At 42.6% G+C, this 24,620-nt stretch overlaps 1 protein-coding gene, 2 long non-coding RNA genes and 5 other non-coding genes across 9 annotated transcripts; 5 read left to right on the top strand and 3 right to left on the bottom strand.

Moving 5' to 3' along the window:
- Window positions 1–49: 49 nt before the first annotated feature.
- Window positions 50–8,980, top strand: Btn1a1 (butyrophilin, subfamily 1, member A1). Of its 2 annotated transcripts, none has more exons than XM_006516535.1 (8): window positions 50–182; window positions 741–862; window positions 1,385–1,732; window positions 4,197–4,478; window positions 5,350–5,499; window positions 6,071–6,091; window positions 6,185–6,211; window positions 6,597–8,980. In XM_006516535.1, exons 2-8 carry the CDS (start codon window positions 784–786, stop codon window positions 7,259–7,261), a joined length of 1,572 nt encoding a protein of 523 aa, XP_006516598.1. In that variant the 5' UTR covers window positions 50–182; window positions 741–783; the 3' UTR covers window positions 7,262–8,980. The 2 variants fall into 2 exon arrangements, with proteins under 2 accessions (XP_006516598.1, NP_038511.1); NM_013483.3 differs by having other exon boundaries at window positions 63–182; window positions 1,382–1,732; window positions 6,597–8,972.
- Gm52036 lies at window positions 476–1,540 on the bottom strand. The gene is made up of 2 exons (XR_003950563.1): window positions 1,368–1,540; window positions 476–1,262 (listed from the first exon to the last, which is right to left on the bottom strand). It is a non-coding gene; the product is annotated as a predicted gene, 52036 (long non-coding RNA).
- On the bottom strand, window positions 2,358–2,429 carry n-TEttc5. Its single transcript has one exon. It is a non-coding gene; the product is annotated as a tRNA-Glu (tRNA).
- A 3,469-nt stretch (window positions 8,981–12,449) lies between the features above and the next one.
- On the top strand, window positions 12,450–12,532 carry n-TLcag10. Its single transcript has one exon. It is a non-coding gene; the product is annotated as a tRNA-Leu (tRNA).
- Window positions 12,533–15,268: 2,736 nt separating this feature from the next.
- On the bottom strand, window positions 15,269–15,342 carry n-TTagt6. The gene has a single exon. It is a non-coding gene; the product is annotated as a tRNA-Thr (tRNA).
- Window positions 15,343–19,099: 3,757 nt separating this feature from the next.
- On the top strand, window positions 19,100–19,172 carry n-TRacg5. The gene has a single exon. It is a non-coding gene; the product is annotated as a tRNA-Arg (tRNA).
- Window positions 19,173–19,749: 577 nt separating this feature from the next.
- Window positions 19,750–19,822, top strand: n-TVcac9. Its single transcript has one exon. It is a non-coding gene; the product is annotated as a tRNA-Val (tRNA).
- A 170-nt stretch (window positions 19,823–19,992) lies between these two features.
- Gm46404 lies at window positions 19,993–24,144 on the top strand. Its single transcript, XR_001780873.2, has 2 exons — window positions 19,993–20,398; window positions 21,213–24,144. It is a non-coding gene; the product is annotated as a predicted gene, 46404 (long non-coding RNA).
- The last annotated feature ends 476 nt before the right edge of the window (window positions 24,145–24,620 follow it).

The raw sequence follows: 24,620 nt of genomic DNA, 5'->3' as shown, positions 1-24,620 counted from the left end.
AAAGGCTGCTCCTCCCCCCACCCCGAATAAATACACTTGGCCACCTGTGGGCAGGCTTCTCTAACAGCACACAGCCTTCTTCCTTCTGAAGAGCTCTCTCTTTGGCCCCGGGGTGACAAGCAGCCCTTTTCACTTGATCACTGTGGCTCTGGCTCCCTTTTCCTCTGGGTCTGTCGAAATCGGTAGGTGCTTCACTCTCAGCTCAGCTCTCTTTGTCTCTTCTCTGTACTAGGCTTTCTGTTCCTCAAGCTCTTCAGCTCTGCCTCTCCCCTCTCTCTCAGACTTTGTCAAGACTGTATGTACCTCACGGTGTAACTCCCAGAGATCACCCTCCTGAGAGCTGCTGGGCTTACAGTTGAGAAACACACCTTGTCTTTCTCTCCTCCTTCGTTTCATTTCATGTTCTCCATTTCTACCTCCGTGGCTTTATCTTCATTATCACTTCTAAACACGAATAACAAAGTATCCCACTCGATTCGATTTTACTTTATTGTTTTATTGTTATTGTAAATGAGGAGATTTCTTCATTATCTACAACTGTGCCTCGCGGCTCCATTCTGGAGGCAGTCGAGGGCTGGAGGACCAGACGTACAGAGGAAGGGTATGGGGCAGGCGCTGTTGTAAAATGGACTGAAAATGACCCTGTAGGGGAAATACAGAGCCCTCCAGGTTGGAAGAAACTGGTGGAGAACAGGGCGCTTGCGGAACCCATAGTTACCTCCTGACTGTTTCTCTCCCAGCCTGAAGCTCTTGGCGGGCTTCATTGCCCCAGTTAGCTCAGAGATGGCAGTTCCCACCAACTCCTGCCTCCTGGTCTGTCTGCTCACCCTCACTGTCCTACAGCTGCCCACGCTGGATTCGGGTAAGTTTCTGTTCTAGCCTTCTCTTTCTCGCAAAGTTGGAAGGTCCCTATAAATAAATACCTCTGACCCGGTTTGGCTCCTGGTGGGGGGACCTTCACCACAATCCAGTGAGTTCAAAGGAAACCCACTGCGGGAGGTAATACACACCTGCAATTGCAGCACCAGGTGGGCCCAGGCAGATTTTTCTGAGGTCAAAACCTGCCTGGTCTACATAGAGATAGCCAGAGCATCCAGGGTTACGTAGGGAGCGCCTAGTTGTTTTTCCTTTAAATCAAAGGAATTGGAACGCTAAGTGTGGTGGTGGTGCACCCCTGTAATGATCGCACTTGAGAATTGAGGGCAAGGAGCTCAAGGCTACATAGTGAGCTGGAGGCCACCTTGGGATTTATGAGATCCAGTCTGAAAAATAAACAGAAGAAAAGAAATAGCAGCCACCCCGAGTTCCTTTCTTTACAAGGAGACTGGCCGGTAGGTCCTCCATCCCAACCCATCGTCCTATCTGACCTTGTTTATTACAGCAGCTCCCTTCGATGTGACCGCACCTCAGGAGCCAGTGTTGGCCCTAGTGGGCTCAGATGCCGAGCTGACCTGTGGCTTTTCCCCAAACGCGAGCTCAGAATACATGGAGCTGCTGTGGTTTCGACAGACGAGGTCGACAGCGGTACTTCTATACCGGGATGGCCAGGAGCAGGAGGGCCAGCAGATGACGGAGTACCGCGGGAGGGCGACGCTGGCGACAGCCGGGCTTCTAGACGGCCGCGCTACTCTGCTGATCCGAGATGTCAGGGTCTCAGACCAGGGGGAGTACCGGTGCCTTTTCAAAGACAACGACGACTTCGAGGAGGCCGCCGTATACCTCAAAGTGGCTGGTGGGTACAGACGGGATGTGTCGCCTCGTCACTCCGCGCGGAGACTCTCACTTTGGGGAGAATCATCGTGTTCATTCTCCAAATCCAAACGTATTTTCACGTTTACGTAAGGTTGTGGTGAGCATCTTAGATGCTCTGAACAGCTTCGTGGTTTAATGCCTAAGGATTGACACCCTAACAGAGTGTGGTCCGTTGCTAAAGTTCTTTATCCACCTCCAAAATGGTTTTACTCATATTACTCATGTTGTCTTCTTCTCCCTGTCTGAGATCATAAGGAAAGAATACATTGAGCTCTAATTTCCCTCCCTGTTAGTGATCCAAATCAAGCAAATCTCCCACTCAGTTTTTCCTACTGTGAAACCAGAAAGCTAAATCCAGCAAGAATTTGCAACAAGGAACTAGATAAGTGAAAAATGCTTTGTTAATGATAAAACATCATGTGCTTATAAAGAAATTCCTACACCTTAGACTACTGTGTATAATACACATATTGCCTTTCTCATTTATTTAGGTATTTTCCTTGCTCCGTTAAGAAAGGAGCTGACATAGTGTCTCAAACTCTACAGCTTTAAGAACACTTTGAAGTCCTTTATCAAGTACTAGGATCATTCGTAAAACAATGAGTTTCCCACACCGGGAGTCGAACCCGGGCCGCCTGGGTGAAAACCAGGAATCCTAACCGCTAGACCATGTGGGAACTGCTATGCATACTTATCTTGCCTCCTCCTCCCATGTAAGGATTCCGGACGATGACACACCTGCTCTTTAGATGTTGGGAAAGGAATCTATCAACTTAACTGTATCCCTAGCTCAAAAATACATTGCCATGTTTTGCCATATTTAATGTACCAAATATAACGCTCATATCATTTTTAGGGAAAGGCATCCTAAAATTATATAATATATAAATTATATAATATATACATATACATGAAAATATGTGTATATACATATATGTACATAAATATATGTTTATATTCACATATACTTGTGGGTTTGTGTATGATATTTCAACTGGGAAGTAACACCCTGTAATTCCAGCAACTGGGAGATACAAGCAGGAAGATTAGAAGTTCAAAATTGACCTTGGCTACTTAGAACCTCGATGTTGTTATTATCTTTTATAAGTGATGGCCATCTTCATAAAATGAGTTTAAATTTTTCATACACACTCTTTTGAATATGAAGAGCTGTTGAGGTGTTGTTTAAGGATACTTTTCTAGAGCTCAGAATTTTTCTGTATCCTGTAGAACTGTGAAAGGGGAGAGGGGAGAAGGAAAAAGAGTTAGGAAAAGAGGAAAGAGGGAAATAGAGGGAAGGAAAGATTAGACTAAATAAAAATGAAAAGTAGCTTTATGTTACCTTTGTTGCTGCTAATTTTCTGTTGCTATTTGTTTGTTTGATTTTTTTTTTTTTTTTTTTTTTTTTTTTTTTTTGCATCAGGGTGTTACTATGTAGCTTTGGCTGGCCCCAAACTTGCTATGCAGACCAGGCTGGCCTAGAATTCATAGAAAGCCACCTGCTTCACCCTCTCCAGCACTCAGATTAAAGGCCTAGACTATCACTTTCTCTGTTGTTATAGAGAAATGGTCTTGAACTCGTTATATAGCAGAGTCTGTTCTAGAACTCCTGATTCTTCTCCCTCCACCTCCTGAATGCCATGATTACAGTTGTGTGTCCCCTGTGTTGGTTTTTGTTGGGGCATAATTCAGTGAGGAAAGATGAGGTTGAAAACATTTAAGAAAATTCTTGAGTCTGCATCCTAGGTAAAGAAAAGTTAAATTATCAACTGCAAACCTCAAGGGGAAAAACAAAACAAAATTCCAAACTCTGTTCTCACGTATATAGTCTTTTGGGGAGTAGCGGTGTGACTCAGTTGGAAGTGTCTTTGCTTAGCATGCACAAAGCCCTGGGTGGGATCTCTAGCACTGTCTAAAAATGGTTTGTGGTGGCACGTGTCTCTAAGACCAGCATTTGGGAGGTAGAAGCAAGAGGATCAGAAGTTCAAGGTCATCTTCGGCTGTTTGAGGTCAGCCTGTGCTACATGATAATCTGTCTAAGAAGGAGAATACTTTCCCACCCATCCTAAAATATTCTAACCATAGTCATCTCATCCTCCAAATCATGTTATGCACTTCTAACCACAGAGGTCTTTCTTGACTCTAGATCTCCTAAGGCACCTTGCAGCCATTGTTCTTGCTGTTCTTGATAGTTGGACAAACACCTCCATGTCTACTCATCAGACTTTTCCATATGTTGAAGGATGTGATCTCAATAAGGCTACATCTCTAATAAGATATAAAACATTGTTTTTATTGATCCTTCAGTCTTCATACAGAAGGATTAGAGGAATCCTACCTAGCCCCAGTCTACTTTTGCCTCCTCTCTGTCTTTCTCAAGCGAAGATTACCATGTTTCCAGGAAAGCATCCACCAAAAGATTAAGGTCAGTTTCTCTCTAATAGCTGTGGGTTCAGATCCTCAAATCAGTATGACGGTTCAAGAGAATGGAGAAATGGAGCTGGAGTGCACCTCCTCTGGATGGTACCCAGAGCCTCAGGTGCAGTGGAGAACAGGCAACAGAGAGATGCTACCATCCACGTCAGAGTCCAAGAAGCATAATGAGGAAGGCCTGTTCACTGTGGCAGTTTCAATGATGATCAGAGACAGCTCCATAAAGAACATGTCCTGCTGCATCCAGAATATCCTCCTTGGCCAGGGGAAGGAAGTAGAGATCTCCTTACCAGGTCAGTGGAACTAGTGCTGGGTTCTCATGATGACAGAGACTCAGGCCAATATGACTTGGGACCCTGCTCAGAAGGGACATCATGGCAAAATTGTTTACATCTTCCCCTACAGCTCTTGCCTGCTGACTTAAGGAAATCCTACCAACTAAATTAGAATAAAGATACTTAGGGCTGGGCTGTATCTCTGAGTGCTTGTGTGGCATGCAGAAGGTCCTAGGTTTTACCCCTTGGTCTGCACACACCACCTCCATGCCAGTCTCATAAAAATTCCAGAGCTTTATTCCAGAGAAACAGGTGATAGAAAAGCTTTGCCTCTGGAGTCCTTCCTGACAGGACCCTTCTCCTTCAATAAGCAAGGAGAATAAATTATTTTTTCTTCTGATTTGACTGTACCCTCTCTGAACATTTCCTCCCTTCCTTGTTCCACAATGGAGCTCCATATAGGCCGCCAAAGACTGCCAAGTTCCTCCAGGAACTTTCATCATTTCCAATTTATTACCTGTGATTTAGCAGGAATCATTCCTTGTTTATTGGCCAATGATTTCCATCCTATCTTGCATGCAATCACCTTTCCTCTTCCTTCCCTACCTCAGCTACCTCACTGATAGTTAACAAGGGATTGCTGTAAATTTTTATTTCACATGTTCTGACCCCAACTGGCTGTTCAGTGTTTGCTTTGGCTCAGGGTCAAATCTTTCTGGAAAGCTTAGCCTGGAGGGGCAATTCTTGCTGTAGGCAGTGTGAGGCCACTGAGAGCACTCCCATGTCTGTTCTCCTTTGGTATCAGGAGAGAAGCTGAAGTTGTTCATTTTCCCAACCAATGTCCTTTTCGGTTTGTTGTTTGTTCATTTTGTTTTGTGTTGTGTTTTAGCTCCCTTCGTGCCAAGGCTGACTCCCTGGATAGTAGCTGTGGCTATCATCTTACTGGCCTTAGGATTTCTCACCATTGGGTCCATATTTTTCACTTGGAAACTATACAAGGAAAGATCCAGTCTGCGGAAGAAGGAATTTGGCTCTAAAGGTAAGTCACTGTCCCCAAGGGCTTTGTGTCTCGGCTTCCAGGGAAGGTTGAATTCAGGCCTGTTTGGATGACTTCCAACAGGAAGATGCTGGATTTTAAAATTCCGAGGTTGGAAGGAATGATAAACCTTCAAAAGTCACAGGTACCTACCTACTGTGAAGAAAAGTGCACGTGACCCAGGCAAAGTCAAAATCACCTGGAACTGTCACTGTGTACCTGATATTCTTTCACAGCCCAGCTGTAGGCTCTCTGGCCAGTCTAACTCTGTTGCCCAGGAAGAATGTTCTTATTAAGATCTAGCCCTGAGTCCTAAGCCAGGAGGAACTTCCAGGTGATTTCTTAGAAATATTCCGGGGAGTCTCTTGTTAATTAATTAATTTATTTAATATTTACATTTTAGTTTATTTTGTTTTGCTGGCAGCATTTCTGTTCCTGGTTTGCAGGCAGAGTTCCTGTCACCAGGGCACCACAGAGTAAACAGTGTCCCCTTGTGTGTCCCTCATTCTGGTTTTCCTCCTTCCCCTTTCCCATTATAAAAAAAGCCATTGACATAATTTTGTTTGTTTTCCAGAGAGACTTCTGGAAGAACTCAGTAAGTATTTTTGTTTTGTTTTGTTTTGTTTTTTTGTCACGAGATTTTCTCTCTCCTACTTGTTAACTGATGGTCTCTTTCCTTGCGTTTCAGGATGCAAAAAGACTGTACTGCATGAAGGTCAGTGGTTCTGAGCTCCTCACTGCCTCTGAAGCCCTTCCGTGGGAGTCAAAGACCTGGGAGGCTTGCACTCCAGACTACCTCCTTAGTAACAGGATAGAAACAGGGAAGGTGACAGCGAATGGTCTCAGCGCTTTCTGGGAGGCATCGCGAGGACCACTAGCTAGCAGAAGAGCTCCTTTGAGGGATACCGCATTTGATAGTTCTTAAGTCATGCCGTAGCTGCCAGTAAGAGATTGGGGCTAGAGAGAAGGACTGCTAGTGAGTGGCCTGATAGCTCCCCTACCACAGCTCCTGCAACTCTATTCCACGTCTCTGGGAAGGGGAGATAATTCGGGTAGTCTTGATACGGGGACAGGCTGATGCAGTCTCTCTTTGCCTCCAGTTGACGTGACTCTGGATCCAGACACAGCCCACCCCCACCTCTTCCTGTATGAAGATTCAAAGTCAGTTCGATTGGAAGATTCACGTCAGATCCTGCCTGATAGACCAGAGAGATTTGACTCCTGGCCCTGTGTGTTGGGCCGTGAGACCTTTACTTCAGGGAGACATTACTGGGAGGTGGAGGTGGGAGATAGAACTGACTGGGCCATTGGTGTGTGTAGGGAGAATGTGGTGAAGAAAGGGTTTGACCCCATGACTCCTGATAATGGGTTCTGGGCTGTGGAGTTGTATGGAAATGGGTACTGGGCCCTCACCCCACTCAGGACCTCTCTCCGATTAGCAGGGCCCCCTCGCAGAGTTGGGGTTTTTCTGGACTATGACGCAGGAGACATTTCCTTCTACAACATGAGTAACGGATCTCTTATCTATACTTTCCCTAGCATCTCTTTCTCTGGCCCCCTCCGTCCCTTCTTTTGTCTGTGGTCCTGTGGTAAAAAGCCCCTGACCATCTGTTCAACTGCCAATGGGCCTGAGAAAGTCACAGTCATTGCTAATGTCCAGGACGACATTCCCTTGTCCCCGCTGGGGGAAGGCTGTACTTCTGGAGACAAAGACACTCTCCATTCTAAACTGATCCCGTTCTCACCTAGCCAAGCGGCACCATAACAAATATTCCAGCTTCACGACTTTGCCTTCCTTTGACTAATCCCTCATGCCCCGAAGCTTCAGCTGTTGGCTTCTTGCAGCCCTGCTTCTTCCTGGTGGATGGAGATTAATTCACATTGGGAAGGTTAGGTATGTTGCTGCCAGACAAGGCAGGAAGAAAGGCCATCCTAGTTTGTTTCTGTACTAACAGTGGGGAGGAAGAGAGCTGAATCCTAAACTATTTCCAGTGCTCATATTCCTTCAGGCCAGAGCCTATAGAGAAGGATTTGGTACAATCACTCGAGGGATCAAGAGGCAATTAGGTTGGCATGGAATTATGGCAGAAACATCTGGAATAGGGGTATGTGGAATGACAGGTTTTAGGTAAGGGAGAACAAAACCAAACCATAGGATGCTGAGAAAGAAAGATCTTGGACTAAACTCCTAAAAAAGCACTTAGAGAAGATATGACAGGCAAATGAAGTGAATTTGGTCTAATTTGATACACTTGCCCTGTCCCTAGGGTTTTTCAGTTATATCTCAATTTTTTTGTTGTTAATTACATTTTTGACAGCTTCATACATGTATATAATGCATTCTAATTACTCTCACTCTCCTCTATTCTGTCTTATTTCCCTCCCCTCCCCTCATACCTTCCTTCTTGCTTCAAACCTGGCACACTGAGTTTAATGGGCTATCATGGGAACATGGATTTAGAGCTTTCCTCTGAGCTCAAGAGAGCAGGTGTGACTGAATACAGTGATTTCCCCTCTCCTACAATCAATCAGCAGTCAATAGCTCAGCTGGGAGGGGTAGGGCCTCATGAGACTTCCCCTATCAAGGCTAAATGTTGAAAGGGCCAGTTTTTAGCACCTGTGAGATCATGATTGCAAGAGCCCAGAAGACAGCATTGCTCGGTCATTCTCCCTACCCTTTGGCTTTTCTGGTCTTTTGTCCTCTCTTTCAGGATGTGTCTGAACTCTGTATCTTAAGTTTTCTATGTCATGTTCTATAAGATAGAGGAGACTGGCCCTGCTTGTTTGAGAGCAATGTGAGCAAGCTAGCAAGAGACAGAAAGGAGCGGAGATGAATAGGGGTAGAGAAAATTTTTAAACAAACCCTCCAGGTGTGTGTGTGTGTGTGTGTGTCTTCCTCTTTTTTGACCTCCCTAAAGGTCAATCCAACCTCACATTATTGACTCCACTAGGTGGGGGTTCTGTGTGTGTGTGTGTGTGTGTGTGTGTGTGTGTGTGTGTTTTAAGATAGAGGTTTACTATGTAGCTTAGGCTGGCTTTGAATTCCTGATCCTCCTGCCTCTACCTTCCAAGTGCTGGAAACATAGCCACATCCACCACCCCTATCCAGTCCACCTGGTTTGATTCAGCAACGCTCAGGTAGCATCGCTGTTTGATCTGGAGCTGCCAGCTCCCTCGGCCCCCACTGCAATGCTTAACCCCCTCACAGGCACCTTCCCTTGCCTAACACTGCCATCCTTTTCCACACTGAGCCATTTGCTCAATGTAGCCTACCCAGGTATCCTGCTTTCTGGTCCCCAAAGTTACACCATGATGCTCAGCACAGCTGGACAGTTTGTCCCAATTTGTGTGTGTCCTCCTGTTTGTATGGGACTTCTTTTTGTCAATGGCCTGTGTGTGTATCCAAGCTCTTCCACTTCTATTGTATTTTTCCGGCTTCTAAAACAGATGTTACCAAATAAAGAAAGAGAAAGAAACGAATGTCTGTTTGCTGAAGGCAGCCTCTGAACTTTTCTTTCTTTATCCCAATAAGAGGGACTGGATTAAACCGAAACAGGAATGAGCGCTGCCTGTCTGGGAAAGTCCTATTGCAGCAGGGCTGTTCTGTATGGTCCGAGGCTTAGGACTGGGAGATTTACCAGACCAGGCAGAGATGGGAGCTACTCATGAGGATCAAACTACCTTCAAAGAGGCCACTGTGCTGATGGCTTCCTGCTCTCAGCCTTGTTTCAAAGGCAACTTCATTTCTATCCCCACTAAGGTAACTTTGTTGGTGAGTAAACTCCAACACGGTGCCAGATGTACCAAGAGGGTGCAGCTCCACAGTAGAGTTCTTGCCCGCCATGCACCTGTCGTGTGTTCCATCCCTAGCACTGCTTCTGCCCCACACATGATTCCTAACAAGTCTCCAAAGACATGAAAATTGGGGGATACATTCAAACCACTGCAGGTTCTTTCCTCTATCACCTCATGGGTCCCCGGTGCCCAGTGTCTTCCTTCTCTTTTTTATCTCAAACACTAGCCACCCTATGCAGCTTGTCTTTTACTGTACTCCTAGGAGAACGGTATAATTTACCTTTGATTTAAGAGAATTAACTTAATTGAGTGTGGTGACATGGGCCTGTATTCCCCAGAATTCAGAAGACAGAGGCAAGAGAATTGTCACATATTTGAAGCCAGCTTGGACTATATGTCAATTCAAGGTCAGCCTAAGCTATACAGTAACACCCTATCTCATTAAATAAATAAATAAATAAATGTGTTCATTTTATTCAAATATTTTACTTGTAGAAATCCACAGAAAATATAGTCGAAACATCCTTTCAAAAATTGGTGAGATGGCTCACCAGATAAAGACACTTACTTGCCAAACCTGATGACCCGAGTTCAACCCCAGCGACCCACATGGTGGAGTGAATTGTCCTCTGATATCCACATGTTTGTCATAGATCATGCTCACCCATACACATATACACATACACATGCTAAATATGTTCCATGTCTAAGAAAGGTAGACTGTTGCATCACTGTGTTTAATGTGTGACAAGGATCCTAATCTGTATCTGTAAAACTTCACACAAAATATGTGGGCCTGAGGCTGTGAGCTTAGAAAGAAAAGGAATCTCAGAACTGGGCGCAGGGCAAGCATGCTTGTAATCTTAGCATTCTGGAGGTGAAGCTAGGGAAAGCACAAGTTCAATTCCCACCCGAGCTACATAGTACATTTTAAGGCCCTATTTTAAAAGTGGGAAAGGGGGATACTTTCAGATTTCAACCAGCTCTATCTCTGCTTTCCTTTCCCCCATTGTCTTCAAGGAAAATGGTCCATGGTCACACTGAACAGGCATTAGAGTCTTAGGGAGCACCATGTGCTGATGCCCAGGGTTCCAGTTCTAACCTCTGCATGTCACACCCTTAGTGATGAGGAGGGTTATTCTCCAACAAGAATATTTCATTTTTACAGTAATGGCAGCCTTTAAAAAGAACCAAAGATGGGTGTGAGGGTACACACCTGTAATTCTGGTACATGGGAGGTAGAGGCAGGAAGATCAGAGTCCAACATCATTCTCAGCTACTGCTGTAGTTTAAATCCAGCTTATGTTGTATGAGACCTTGCTTCAAAACAAAACTAAAGCATAATTTGGACCGTTCCACACAGTCTTGAACATTGTTATGAATGTTGTTGCTACACCCTCATCCTGAAAGAAAGATTCCGGCTTTCACTAAAGCTTAACCCTAAAACCATGCTCTCAAATCTGGATGCATATGGAGCTTCTGTGGGTAATGAGGGCCCTTTAAAACCCCAGACAGGTTCCAGGACAGCCAGGGTGACATGAAGAGAGTTCCTGTCAATAATAATAATAACAATAATAATAACTTAAAAATTCTGTCATCAGTTAACACTCCCAGACATTCTGATTTAATTGATCAGGGAAGAATTGCTCTCCTAGAGGATTATCAAAAGCATTAACTATGAATTTTTCTTACATTTTGCTAATGGGGGGCATTTCTCTAAAAATTATAAAAATACTATATTTTATTTAACCCAAACTGTACTCAGGCCACAGTGCCTCCCAGTCGTGTGGCCGGCCTGTTAGACACGCAGTGTGGGGCATTATCCCTTAAACTCGTTTAAAATTGATAATATATATTTATGGTGTACAAAATATTCTGATGTATATTGTGGAAAAGCTAAATGAAGTTACAAACCACACCTGTTACCTCACATACTTTTGTTTTGTGGTGAGAACCTTTAACATTTCTCAGCAATTGTCAAGTATGTTACACATTGTTAGTATCTATAAGCTTGTTTTAAACAGCAAAACTTCAAATTTAGTTTTGAAGAAACTAAGAAAGAAGAAAGAAGAAAGAAGAAAGAAGAAAGAAGAAGAAGAAAGAAAGAAGAAAGAAGAAAGAAGGAAGAAGGAAGAAGGAAGAAGGAAGAAGGAAGAAGGAAGAAGGAAGAAAGAAAGAAGAAAGAAGAAAGAAGAAAGAAGAAAGAAAGAAGAAAGAAGAAAGAAGAAAGAAGAAAGAAGAAAGAAGAAAGAAGAAAGAAGAAAGAAGAAAGAAGAAAGAAGAAAAAGAAGAAGAAGAAGAAGAAGAAGAAGAAGAAGAAGAAGAAGAAGAAGAAGAAGAAGAAGAAGAAGAAGAAGAAAAAGAGCAGTTTCTAGACTAGACTCGGTGACACAAGCCTGTGAATCCAGTGCTTCGGAAGCTGAGGCCGGCTTGGGCAACATAATGAAATTCTTAAATCTCAAAAACTAAAACCGAGGGTAATGCTACAGTCGGGTAGAATAGTTTCTAAAGTCCACAAAGCCAGAGCGATTTGTCTGCGGTTCCTCAGCTAAGTGAAACCAAAGCTCCAGTTTCTTTGACTTCCAGTAAGATTCCAGGGCGGCTGAGACTGTCAACAACAACAACAACAACAACAACAACAACAACAACAACAACAGTACATTTAAAATTTTTGTCAATGAGTTACACTTGATTTGCATTTGGAAAATCCTTTGTTGTCTAGGATTGCTATAATGTGAGTTGGGCGGGTTTAGGAGAAAAACAGTTTCTGGTTTTCAGTTTTGTTTTGGTTCCTGAGAAAAAGCTTTGCCTTTGGCCAGTGGGTGTGCTTGTGCTTGCGGGGATGTTGCCTACCCTAGGGCCCTGGATGAGCAAAGTGACAGGCGGGTGAGCACTAGGGAGCTTTCGCTGCGGACCGGGAGCAGACCCGGCTGCCGTCCCGACTGCGCTTCCCGCCTCCCAGAGGGCGGAGGGGTCTGAGCTTTATTAGTCGCCTCCGCCGCCGGGGGAAGTTCCCTTAGATGCAGAGAATGTAGTCTGTGTGTGAAGAATTCTCAAATCCTGAATAAAAGCAAAGACAAAACTAAACCGGAAGTTAGAAGGCGGAGAGTACAATTTTAAGGTAGAAGTAAGAGCAGGAACAGACGTTTATCCTGTAAGTCAGGATGGCCGAGCGGTCTAAGGCGCTGCGTTCAGGTCGCAGTCTCCCCTGGAGGCGTGGGTTCGAATCCCACTCCTGACAACTGCCATCTTTTAAAACCAAATTGCTTCACAGTCTACTAAAACTTTTTCTTTTTTCTTTTCATTTTTCAGTAAACATTTTTTTTCTTTCTTATTCTATCTGTACAGTGGAAGCATTGTGTACTTACAAGATCGCTTCAAAAGTAGAGATTTTAATATTTTCTTTGTTTCTGCTTGTCTGTCCACATAAAAATTTAGATAAATGTTAATTATTTAATTCGTGGCTCATTATCATCACTGATATCTGCACAGATACAAATACACAGAGAGGTTTATCATGAAGACATAGCTCACAATTATAGAGGCTGAGAACTATCATGACATTCTGTTTGTGAGCTGGAAAACAAGGAAGGCAAGTAGCATGGTTTGGTCCAGTTATGAAGAGCTGAAAATCTAGAGAGCAGATGCCAATAAAGTTGGTCAGATCATGAAGCTACTAACCCCCAACCCACCACACCATCCCCACACTCAGGCCAAGTCTGGATAAAGCCCATCACATTAGGGATGGCAATCTACTTAGTTCAGTTATGTGAGTTCTAGAAATCTGGAGAACCCATGACTGTTCAACTTGACGTTTTAAATGAACAATTACACTGTTGATGGTCAGGCACAGGCTTGTCTCTAGAGATACAAGAGAGCAGGACAGGTTCAGCCCCAACTCGAGGAGTGAACAAACTACTACAAAGCCATGACATGGGTATGGTGCTGTACACCTGTAAGCTTACCAGAGGTGAAGCGGGGAGATCAGAAGTTCGTGGTCATCCTTAGCTAGGCCAAGCATCACTCAAGCAAGCTAGCTGCTAATAAATGCTACAGCCAGACAAAGCCAAGCAAATATTGAAAAGAAACTCTAAGAAAATAATTTAATTTGGGACCTTTAGAAATAAAGACAGCTGTAGTTAGCTTTCTGTTGCTTTGATAAAATGCTAACCAAGACCAACTTGATACGGAAAGGGTTTATTTCAGTTTACAGATTACAATTCACCATCAAGGGAAATCAGGACCTGAACCTGAAGGCAGAAACTGAAGCAGAGGCCATGGATGAAGGATGCTTACTATCTCGTTCACCAAAACATCTACCCAGGGTGGCACTGCCTATAATGTGATGGGCATTCCCATAACAATCACTAATCAATCATGCCCACAATCCAGTCTGATGGAGGCAATTCTTTAGTTGAGGTTCCTAGTTTGTCTCAAACCTGCAAAAACTCACCAACGCAAAGTCTAAAATGTAAAACAAGACACACAGGCACAGGTCAGGGTGGTTTTGGTAAATCTGAGGAAAAATGACGTGTTGGTAGTTTTATTATGACAAAGAAATGCATATACATTGTTACAAAAGTTCATTGGCACTTCTATTGTTCGAACTAAAGTTCCCTCAAAAAAGTCACGTATTTGTGTTTAAGATGATCATTAGTCCTCTATGGTTTGAGCAGTTGGCATGTTAAAGGTCAAGTACCAACATGATCTTGGGCTATCTTTAGTCACCTTAATAGCCATTTATCAACCAGTTTCTGTACTGCTGGAATTAAAGGCTTGTGCCATCCCTTTAATCCCAGCATTCCTGAGGCAGAGGTAGGTGATCTCTGAGTTGAAGGCCAGCCTGGTCTTCAGAGTGAGTTCCAGGACAGCCAGGGCTACACAGAGAAACCCTGTCTCAAAAAACAAAACAAAACAAAACAAACAAACAAACAAACAAAAAACAGCAACAACAAAAAACCATTCATATCCACTTTCAAAATGGAATCTGTTATACAGAGAAACCTGAGTTCATGCTCCAAGGCCATGGCCACTTATAATCTGCTTGTACTCCTTTTGGAGCAAGAACTTTGCTTATATCAAGTGCTTGAGGGAACTCACCTTGCTGTGGTTGGTTGAAGTAATTAGGTAAAGATCAGAATTGGCAGGCCGTCCTGTTGACAGATGCTTAGAAACAAACAAAGACAAGCAAAAACCAACCATACTCTTAAAGAGAAGACAGGCTATTTGGATGGCTAAGTGGTTAAGTAGGGAAGCCTTTGGAAGAATCTTTTGTGATCTTAACACCCCATGCCTCTGATCTTTTTATTAGACCCGCCATATAAAAACAGTACCTGAGTGCTTAGTTTCTGCATTTGTTGTGGAGCAGATGAGGCAGGTTTGATAAGAGAAAGGGGCAGTGATATACCATCACTGGAAGGTAATGGAGTAAGGGTGTTTGTGAGCAGAGAGGAAAAAAATCTAGTGAGTCAGAGTCTGCCTTCTCACAGTCTTTGCTGCTTACAACACGGAGATCAGAAAGTGTAACTACCTCCTAAGCTGTTCCTCAGAGAATCAGGATGCTCTGTTCCCACAAAAGCCATAAAACCAGGCTTGGCATTCATTCTGTGGATCTTGGGAAGTGACTAGGGGGTTGGCAACTGAGTTTCTGTTTCCCTGATCTTGGTGAGAACACTCAGCTAAGAGTAAAATTGACATTTTTCTCCAGACTTCTTAATTTTCTCATATTTCAGAATTTGGGGGAAGATTCCTCACTGCTAAATTGCCTTACCAAATTATAGGAACACTAAGAAATGTATATATTTGTTCTTAATGAAATAACCTGTTTTTATTATTTACTTGCTTATTTATTTTTGTAAATTAAAATCCACTTTCTAATCTGAGTAAATACTGTGGAGTAGGGAGGGCAGTGCGTGACGACAACTTTGAAATTAATCTCGAGCAGACCGTGTCAACGAGCAGCGGAAAAACCACAAAAAGGCCCCGCTGGGATTCGAACCCAGGATCTCCTGTTTACTAGACAGGCGCTTTAACCAGCTAAGCCACGGAGCCAACACGCTTTCCAGCCTCCAAATCAACAAAGAAAAGGAATGAACATTACATTTGTTGTGTGTATTTTCAGCCTTTTTATTGAAGATGACCCAGACAGTTCCCCAAATCTTAAAAATACTCTCGGCTTCGCTCCAAAGATCTAAGAAACAGCTACAGGAAAACTGAGTCCTGGTCCGGATGGGCGGGAGAATTACTAATGCAGGCTGGATGTGCAAGAAGGAAGCTCCCTCGAAGGGCAAGACCTCTCCAGTTTACCACACTGATAAAAATACCAGCCAGGCGTTAAGGAAAAACGAGTGAGCGGAGAGCACAAAGACACTGTGTGTGTTAGCTACTATTATGTCGATCAGAACATTCCCAACCCCCCAAACGGGTCCATACAGTAAGCAAGCTTTTTTATTTTATGACTTTTAAGTTAAATTGAAATTTAAGATTGTGATTATCCTTTAACCGTTCCCACCATTTTTCCCCTGTAAATTTAGGTTTCACCTACCTCCTTCTTGGTTCTAAAATTAACGAAAAGAATTTCAGAGTTAAAGCTTAAAAAATTTAAGACTTCATAATTAACACCTCATTTTCGGAAAGACATAAAGGAGAGGACCGTGTGCAACGTCTGCGGCGGGAAAAGCTTCTTATAGTGCTTGTCCAAAGGGTCTGATTTAATAAGCGGTCCAGTAAAGAGCATTTGCAAAATTTCTGTATTGTCCCTGGTGCTGTGTATTTGTTCCTGCTTCCAACTTATTCAGTCCTCTGCTAAAATAAAACCATCCTTGAAGTACAATTCAAACAAGTTTACAAACGGTTACCATAATTGTGTAAGTAACTTCACAAATGAAACCTGCAGTTACAATTGGTTGGGTTTCGGAAGACCTATAGTCCCAGCAATGATACTAAATTCAACATTTCACTATTTCTAAACTGTGTCGACAGCTGATCCACAGATGAAGGATTTGTCAAACTAAGACAGCCAGCCAGCCAGCCGTTGGATGACAAGACAGGGGCACAGTGAGAGTCTGTGGATACTAGAGTTCTTACTTTCATTAGAAGATTTATGACCTCTGAAACCAGCATTTATGACCTACAAACTCTATGAGTTAAGCACCTATTTCTTTTATTTTAAATGTGTGTGTGTGTGTGTGTGTGTGTGTGTGTGTGCGCGCGCGCGCGCGCTCCCGTTCGCGCCCGTGCGCTTGTCTGAAAGCTGGTGCTTGAGGAGTCTGGAAGGGGAGCTGGAGCTGAAGCGTATGGGCAGTAGCTAACTGACTGCCTAACTTGGGAACTGAACTCCGGTCTTTTGAAGGAACAGAACTCAACTGTTGAGTCATCTTTCCAACTCCTGTTTTTTTTTTTAATCTTACAGTTAGCCATATTGTTAATGGTGTGTTCAAAGGCTCAGTCACACACTATAGCTTTAACTAACTTGTGGTAGATGCCAGACAACAAAACAGACATTGTATTTGGTTGGTGTTTCTCCTTTGACTGAAGTTGGTGACATTTGCATGGAATATCTAAGAAGATAACAAACCCTGATCAGTCCTTTACAGATATATGTGAGTTGGGCTCATATCTATAATGTCAGCACTTGGGAAGTGAAGGCAGGAGGATGAGAAGTTCAAAGTCAGCTTCAGCTGTAGAGACCATGAGGTCAGCCTTGCAACAGGAGACCCCGTCTCACAAAGTCAAAATCAACAAGCAAGAAACAGAAATATGAGAGTGAGTTGTTTCCATGCAGCCTCCACTATGACGAGGAAGGCAGGTTCACAGACACCTCATAATGACTTTGCTCCACACATCTGAGACTGACGACAATCTAGAGCTCTGTGTCACATACTGATCACATTAAAGAAGAGGGGAGAGGTAGAGAGCAGTTTTCCTTATGCCTTGGAGCAAAACCAAAGAACAATTCATCCAGACTCAGAGAGAGAGTTCACACAGTGATAACTTAATATGTCAGCTTGGCCAGACTGTAATGCCCAGTTATGTAATTAAACATTGATGTAGCAGGACATAGTGGGTTCACTTAGAGTCCAGGCTATTCAGTAGAATAGCTGCATAAGTTTTAATCTTGTCTATCATGTAAGGTAGCTAATAATGTAGTCTTCTACTGATTCTGTTCTCTTCTAGATTTGGTTTCTCTGCCTAATACAGTCACTAACTAACTAGAAGAAGCTGGCTTGCTCTCTCTGTCTCTCTGTCTCTCTCTGTCTCTGTCTCTGTCTCTCTCTGTCTCTCTGTCTCTCTGTCTCTCTGTCTCTCTGTCTCTCTGTCTCTCTCTCTCTCTCTCTCTCTCTCTCACACACACACACACACACACACACACACGACTCAAATAAAGTGAAACAACACCTTGCAGTCATGGCTTAGTAGATTGAGGCAGCCAAATAAGACCTTTAAACATTGAAAAACGAAGGGAGTTTTTTATAGATTAAAAACAAAAGAACAGAGTGTGTGGACAGAGCATACAGTCATTTGGGCTAAAACCATTCTGGACAGACAGAATGGACTTTTAGAGATGCCCTAGGTTTTGTTTCTATTTCTGATTGTGGGATGACTTGGAGGCACCAGATTTTGCTTCATTACTGGAAATCCAATAAAAGTGCATGCCTTTTTTTTTCTTGGCTGGCTGGAGACAGAGTCTCAGGGAGAAAGGTGCTTGGATTGTTTGCTAAGTACTGACCAGAAGATGAGCTTAACCTTGGCCTTTTTTGTTCCCACCTGCTCAGTGCAGGAATTGTAACCATGTCTCCTGTGACTTTGTGTTGGTGACATACTTCAATGTCATTGATTTCTTTTTGAAATATTTTCTTTTTCTTTTTTCTTCATATATAATATATATAATAGTATCATTCTGCGATGGAGTGGAAAATCACCAAATTACCTTCTGAGTCTGTGTACAAAATCTGATGACAAAGAGCCCTATTTTTGAGGAGGAAGTGTTAAGTAGGCTTCCATTAAAGCTTAGATGTAAAAAAACAGACACCCGTGCATGCACATTAAGGGTTGTTGAAACTATATGCACCAAAACTAGCTTTCTAATCTCATCATGTACAGTCTTAAATCAAGCAATTAAATTCTGTTCAACAGCCCTTGATTTATTTACAGTGCACGAGAATAGAGATGCCTTTTCAAAAACATAGAAAGACTGAAACACACATATGAAAACCATCTTTGCCTAGAAAGTAACCAAATAAGTACCAGAATTGACATATTCTCATAAAGGCAACATGCAGAGACACACAGTGAGACCTCCTGTTGCAATCTTGTTTGGGAAATATTTGGGGTCGGAGGTTAAACAACCTACAGGGAGACAATAAAAAATATCAAAGGATGCCATGACCATGTTCCTCTTTCCTTTCCTTTTAGCATTATTTTTCTTCTAAATCCATCAAAGTGTTATTTAGAGTTTTAGTGTTTGTATCAGAACTACCATATTATTTTCTAGAGGGCACGGGGAACTCTGTTTTCTTTACTATTTTATTCCTTGAGCATTCATCAATATTGGTTGAATGAATGAGAGCGTGAATAGAAAGGTGACATAGGGACATCTCTTACCACCGTTTTTTTGTTTGTTTGTTTGTTTGTTTGTTTTGTTTTGTTTTTGAGGGGGGGAGAGGATCAAAAACAAACCTAAAAGGAATAGAAATAAAAGAATATCTAAAATCTATTATCCTAAACCAAACCTAAGCCAGGAGGGCAGTACAATTTTAAGCCTCGAAATAATGTAAGTAGTTGCCCCACCCAAGGGCTTACGTGTACAGGGCCAGTGGCGCAATGGATAACGCGTCTGACTACGGATCAGAAGATTCCAGGTTCGACTCCTGGCTGGCTCGGAATGTACAGGTCTTTTTGTTTGACTTCCTGGAAATTCAATGAAGAAAATCCATTCATGTCTGAGTTTGTCTGGAACAAAAAGATCACTCTTACTGTCGTTGTGTTTTGAGACTTTTTCATTCTGTAACCAGTCTGTTCGAATTCATAGCAAGCCTTTTGCCACAACTTGCCGCAGTTCATCACTTCTTTGTAGAGCAAATTCCACACCGGTCCATACGATGGCGTCACCAGCGTATATGCGGAGCTGTTATCCCTAGGTCAGGATGACTCACCAGTCCATATTGGCTGTAGGATGATTTTGAAGTAACCCCTTAAGCCATTAAAATCTAATTAGAGCGATTAATTTTAGAAACAAGGGCAATTTGGAAGAAATTACAGAATTGTGTCTTAGTCTTTCCTATTCAGACGTTTGTACAATGATAATGTAGTTTCAGGTCCCAATTATGAGTTCCTAGGTTTGTGTTTAGTCCTGCTTCTTAGATTTAAACACGGTTTAATCATATTACCATACACAGAGAGCAACAGAAGCAAATCATATTGAGAGAATTGCGGAATACGAAGGGCCGCATCCAGCGAGTTTCCGTAGTGTAGTGGTTATCACGTTCGCCTCACACGCGAAAGGTCCCCGGTTCGAAACCGGGCGGAAACAGTTTGGTACTTATTTTATACCGTGAAATATAATTCTATGTTATTTTCATTAGTTACATTCTGTTTCGCTTCCAGAGTGCAGCTTGAAGCGTGATTTCCCACAATTGATCCTATCCCTCTTTCAGGGAATTGAGGATTCTCATCCCTCTCCCAAGAGCGGCCGGAAGCGTATCCGAGGCTCCTTCCGGTCCCCGCTCGCTCGGCTCCGTGGTCCTCAACCCGGAGTCGCTCTAGGTGAGAGCCTGACGGCCTCCGCGTGATGGCCTCCGCCCTCCGCAGCGGGGACCGGAAAAGAAGCCCGGGCTTTTCCACAAATGTTCTCGTGAAGGCGGAATCTGGAAAAGGCGGTCGCCCGCCCTACTACCGGGAGGACGGGGAAGAGCGAGCTGAGGGGCGGTTTGGCTGGGATGCCCAGAGCTCGGCCGCGTTCATCCCTGCAGGTTTCGGGCCGAGGGTAGTCTGAAGGACCCGATCTCTTTTCACGTCGTCCTCACCTAACCAAAAAGAAAGGCAGCCTGGAGGAGTGGCTCACACCAGTAACCGTTGGCATTTGGGAGGCTGTGGCCGGAGGATTGCTGTGAGTGCAAGGCAGAGTGTTTTAGACAGAGTGAAACAAAACAAACCAAAAAATGAGGGTAGATTCCCCAAGTTAAGGAATAAATAGGACCTCGAGGAGGTGCAGAGTTCCCAGGGATAGAGAAAGATTAGGACGACCTCCCATCAGGGGAGCAAAACTGGTAACACGCTGCCTTGCACACATTTGGTGGAGATTGGGAAGGAAGGAGTGTCGGAGAAGATGGGATTTAGTCCATGGGCACCCGAGCCAGACAGATTTGCTGCGAAACCAAAACCAAAGCAAAACAAAACGGTCAAGACCTCAAAATTCGCCTAATCACAAATATCTTTGCCTGATAATAACAGCTCTTACACAATTTTAATAATTGCTTTAACCCGAAATATGATCAGGTTAAATGGACCCAGGTTCGCTATAATCAGTAATAGAATACAATAATCAATAAAGAATACAAATTGACAGCCTGAATCTAAACCTTTAAAACAACTCCAGGAAATATAATTTTACCTTATGAATTATTAACTACTTTTCTTATCGCAGTGACAATATACCTGTGAAGAAGCAACTTAATGGAAAGAGAATTTATTTGACTCTTAGTTTGGGGTATAGGCCCTTAGGCCTCCAAGGCCTGGGGATAGGTGTAGCTCACAGTTTTGACTGTAGAAACTTATTCATATCTGAGAGGATTAGGAAGGGGGGTTTAATTTCTTAATATTTTATTTAATATACACAGGTTACTAACTTTAGTATAATTTTATTTCTAAATGTCAAACGTGCCAGTTCCTTGGTGTCTTACGTGTTTTGTGTCTTGTTAAAGAGCTCTTCTCAGGAGTGGTGTGAGACAGGCAGAAGCATCTATGACTGGCAAGCTAACTGCCAAATACTATTCCCACCACACATACGAGGAGAGCAAACAGAGATATCAAGAATGGTAAAGCAACGAAGGCTTAACCACAGAGGAGAGCTGAGTGGCTGTCTGCTAATCACCGGAAAAAAGGCTCACCAGACCAAAAAGAAAAAAGAAAAGGGCCCCTGAAAAGAAGGGAGAAAGGCTAACCAGAGGAAGAAGGGGGAAGAGAAAAACAAGTGCTGGAACAATCCTGTCAAACCCAGGACACTTCCACAGTTCAGTCCTAGGAAGAGAGCGACAGACACTGCAGATGCCAAGTAAAATGGTGTGTGCTGTTAGTGACCCTGCTGTTAAAATATATATATGTGTGCGTGTGTATGTATGTATATGTATATATATGTATGTATATATATGTATATATATATTATTTATTTTATGTATGTACACTGTTGCTATCTTTAGACACATCAGAAGAGGCCACTGGGTCCCCCTTACAGACAATCGTGAGCCATGTGGTTGCTGGGAATCGAGCTCAGATGTCTGGTAGATCAGTCAGTGCTCTTTACGGCTGAGCCATGTCTCCAGACCCCTAAAATAACTGTTTTTTAAAATCATTTTTTTCTTAAATTGTAAAATTTTATTTCTTTTTGAAGTTACATTATTCATACATAAGGACACTTGATTTGGGAGTGGGGTGGGGGATCACTGAGTGTATTTCAGAAGATGAATTGAAATGATGGAAATGGGGTCTTTCTGTCTGGATTTTTTAATGATCGCTGGTTCCCAAGAAAGGTTCTCAGATATTCATTCACACTTTAGGAACTTTGGCAGAGAATCATTACAGAACAGGAGCAGAACTTCACAGGCATGACTGCCTCAAGTAACAATAATTGGGTTTTCTATGAAAGCTTCCTGCTTTCCTTGCACCAGTCATTCTGTGGAGAATCGTGTCAGTTCATTTTTTTGTCTGGGTTGCTCTTGAAAAGCTCTTATATGGTTTGTGAGACACATTCACTTCTGTGACTTCCTTTTCACAGCAGCAACAAAACCCATTGTTGACTTCTACAGTGAAGTTTTGGAGAAAGTTGCTTGGAAACTGTGTTACAAAGTGTTGCCCACTGCCCCCACATCCTACCGTGAATATCTGTATTGTTGAAGATGGGGGGAATATTTTATATTCAGAATTTAAAGATAATCTTTACTGCCCTGTAAGTTTAGAGTTTCGCTTTTCCCACTTACATTTAGTCTGCCCTGAACTGAGTTTTATGAAAAGAAGGAGATAGACATCAATTAAAGCTGCTCGCTTTAAGAGTAAAATAGTCATAGCACCATTTACTCGAGTCCATCTTTCTCCCCAGCCTGTATTCTGGCTCTTTCCTAGTCTAGGTTCTGTGTGAGTGTGGGGCTCTGTTCCCATCTTCTTAGTGGTCCATTTGCCTAACCTTGTGGCACTGTTATCTAATGACCTCAGCAATAGAAATGGTTGTAACAATACAAAAACAAGATGTCTCTGCCTTGTGTCATAGTGTTAGCCAATCTCACTACGAGCTTTTTCTTCTTCATAAATGTTTTGGCAATTCCAGTCATTTGTTCTTCCATGACATTTCTAGAATAATACATGTTGAAATTTTTATTGGACTTGTATTGAGTTTATAGATTAATTTGGTAGGTTATATAATTTTTATAATGCGGAGTCTTTCAGTCCATAAACATGAAGTACTTCTATAATTTTTTTCTATGAATATATTTGAATAATATTTCCAGAGACTTTTTATTATTTAACGTTGTTATACTTGGTGTATTTATAGTTACTGTGTCCTAGTGGGTGGGGCTGCTGGTTGCTTCTGTCTTGAAGCAGAAAGGGTGTTTGGAGGTCATTAAGAGCCAATGAGGAAGCCCTTGGAGGATGGGGTGTTCTGAAAGGAGGGATGTAATTTACTGGGGTCACAATAATTGTCAGCAGAAGAAAAGGTGTGGCTGCCAAGCATAAAGTGTTTTCCCTTCTCCAGGGCCAATACCTCAGGACCAGGCAAAAACACTGGATACTCAGCAGGATTCACTTCAGACACCCCCTAGTCAAAGTAGAAATAAAACAGGCTGCTACTTATGAATTTACAGACAGGATGAGTTTCTGAGATAATCAAAATTCTGAACAGACAAATTTAAAATTCCCACTTTGGGAATTTTTTTAAAAGTTTTTAATTGACACATTACTGTACATATTTGTACAGTACAGGGTAAGATTTTAATATGTGCATGCAATGCCTAATAATATGATTGATATTGATTACTTCAGCTGTCTATTATTTATGTTAACATTTAAAATCTTTTCTACTAGCTTCTTTGAAATATTCAATTAATTGCCAACCATAGTTATCTGTGCTAGAACAGTGAAGACACTCCTCCCAGGTCCCGCTTCAGGAATATGATCTTTTTATATTCATACATGCAAATATGGAGTCACACACCGTGGCAAACAGTCCTGTCTAATGTCTCCATCCTTCAGAGGCTCTGCTGGTATGTAAACCCTTTCAAGACTGCCTTGCCTGTCTCTTCACCATTACCCCCTGGAATCAAAGTCAGTTCAGTTTTATGCTGGAAACTACAGTTGTTGAATTTGCAGAATATTGTAACCATTCAAACTTAATAGTTTCACAATGATATCTTGCAAGTTTCTTAATTTATTCAGAGACAGCAAAAAAGGCTTCTGGAGTTGTGGTGGTACATACCTTTGAACGCGGGACTCAGGATGGAAGTGCTTCATGGTTGTCTCACGGAAAACCAGACTCTGTCTGGTAACCATGTTAGCTGTCCATCGTGTTACATACAAGAGGTCATGTAATCTGCATTCTTATTTTTCTGTACACAAAATTGCCAATAAAAACTTCATGTATGGTAACAATGTTTTATTAGCTTATATTAATTATGCACTATGTTTCACAATGACATTTTAAACATGTACGTGATGTAGTTTGATAGTCACACCTCTCCTTTACCCCTCTCACCCCTCCCACTCATGATAATTCAGTTTCTCAGGCTAGCTAGTCTCTGCATCTTCAAGTTTCGTGTGTGTGTGTGTGTGTCTAAGAGTTTTATCAAGGTTGGTTACAGCCTGAGTGAGAATGAATGAGTGTTACTTCTAGGAATAGGGGCATCTTTATCCCATTGAAGACAATGTCCCTTCCTCTTGGTAACAGCGGTGAGCTCTTCAGGAGGGTCATTACTGCTTTTCTTCTACCTACTCAGATTTTCTCTCTCTCTCTCTCTCTCTCTGTTCTAGTGACTATGATGAAATTAATCACATGATTAGATCCAACTGCAGTACTGGAACTTTCTCTGTACACTTCAGGCTATCCTGCCTTTCTTTAGGAAATT

The sequence above is a fragment of the Mus musculus genome, chromosome 13, assembly GCF_000001635.26.
Source record: "Mus musculus strain C57BL/6J chromosome 13, GRCm38.p6 C57BL/6J".
NCBI lineage: Eukaryota > Metazoa > Chordata > Mammalia > Rodentia > Muridae > Mus > Mus musculus.
This window is presented reverse-complemented; position numbering and strand designations above follow the sequence as displayed.

Excerpts from the sequence above, each read along its gene's own strand:
- Btn1a1 (NM_013483.3), top strand. The coding sequence starts at position 784 with ATGGCAGTTCCCACCAACTCCTGCCTCCTGGTCTGTCTGCTCACCCTC. Across the intron at positions 863-1,381 it reads GCTGCCCACGCTGGATTCGG|CAGCTCCCTTCGATGTGACC; the intron begins GTAAGTTTCTGT and ends TGTTTATTACAG. Across the intron at positions 6,092-6,184 it reads GAGACTTCTGGAAGAACTCA|GATGCAAAAAGACTGTACTG; the intron begins GTAAGTATTTTT and ends CTTGCGTTTCAG.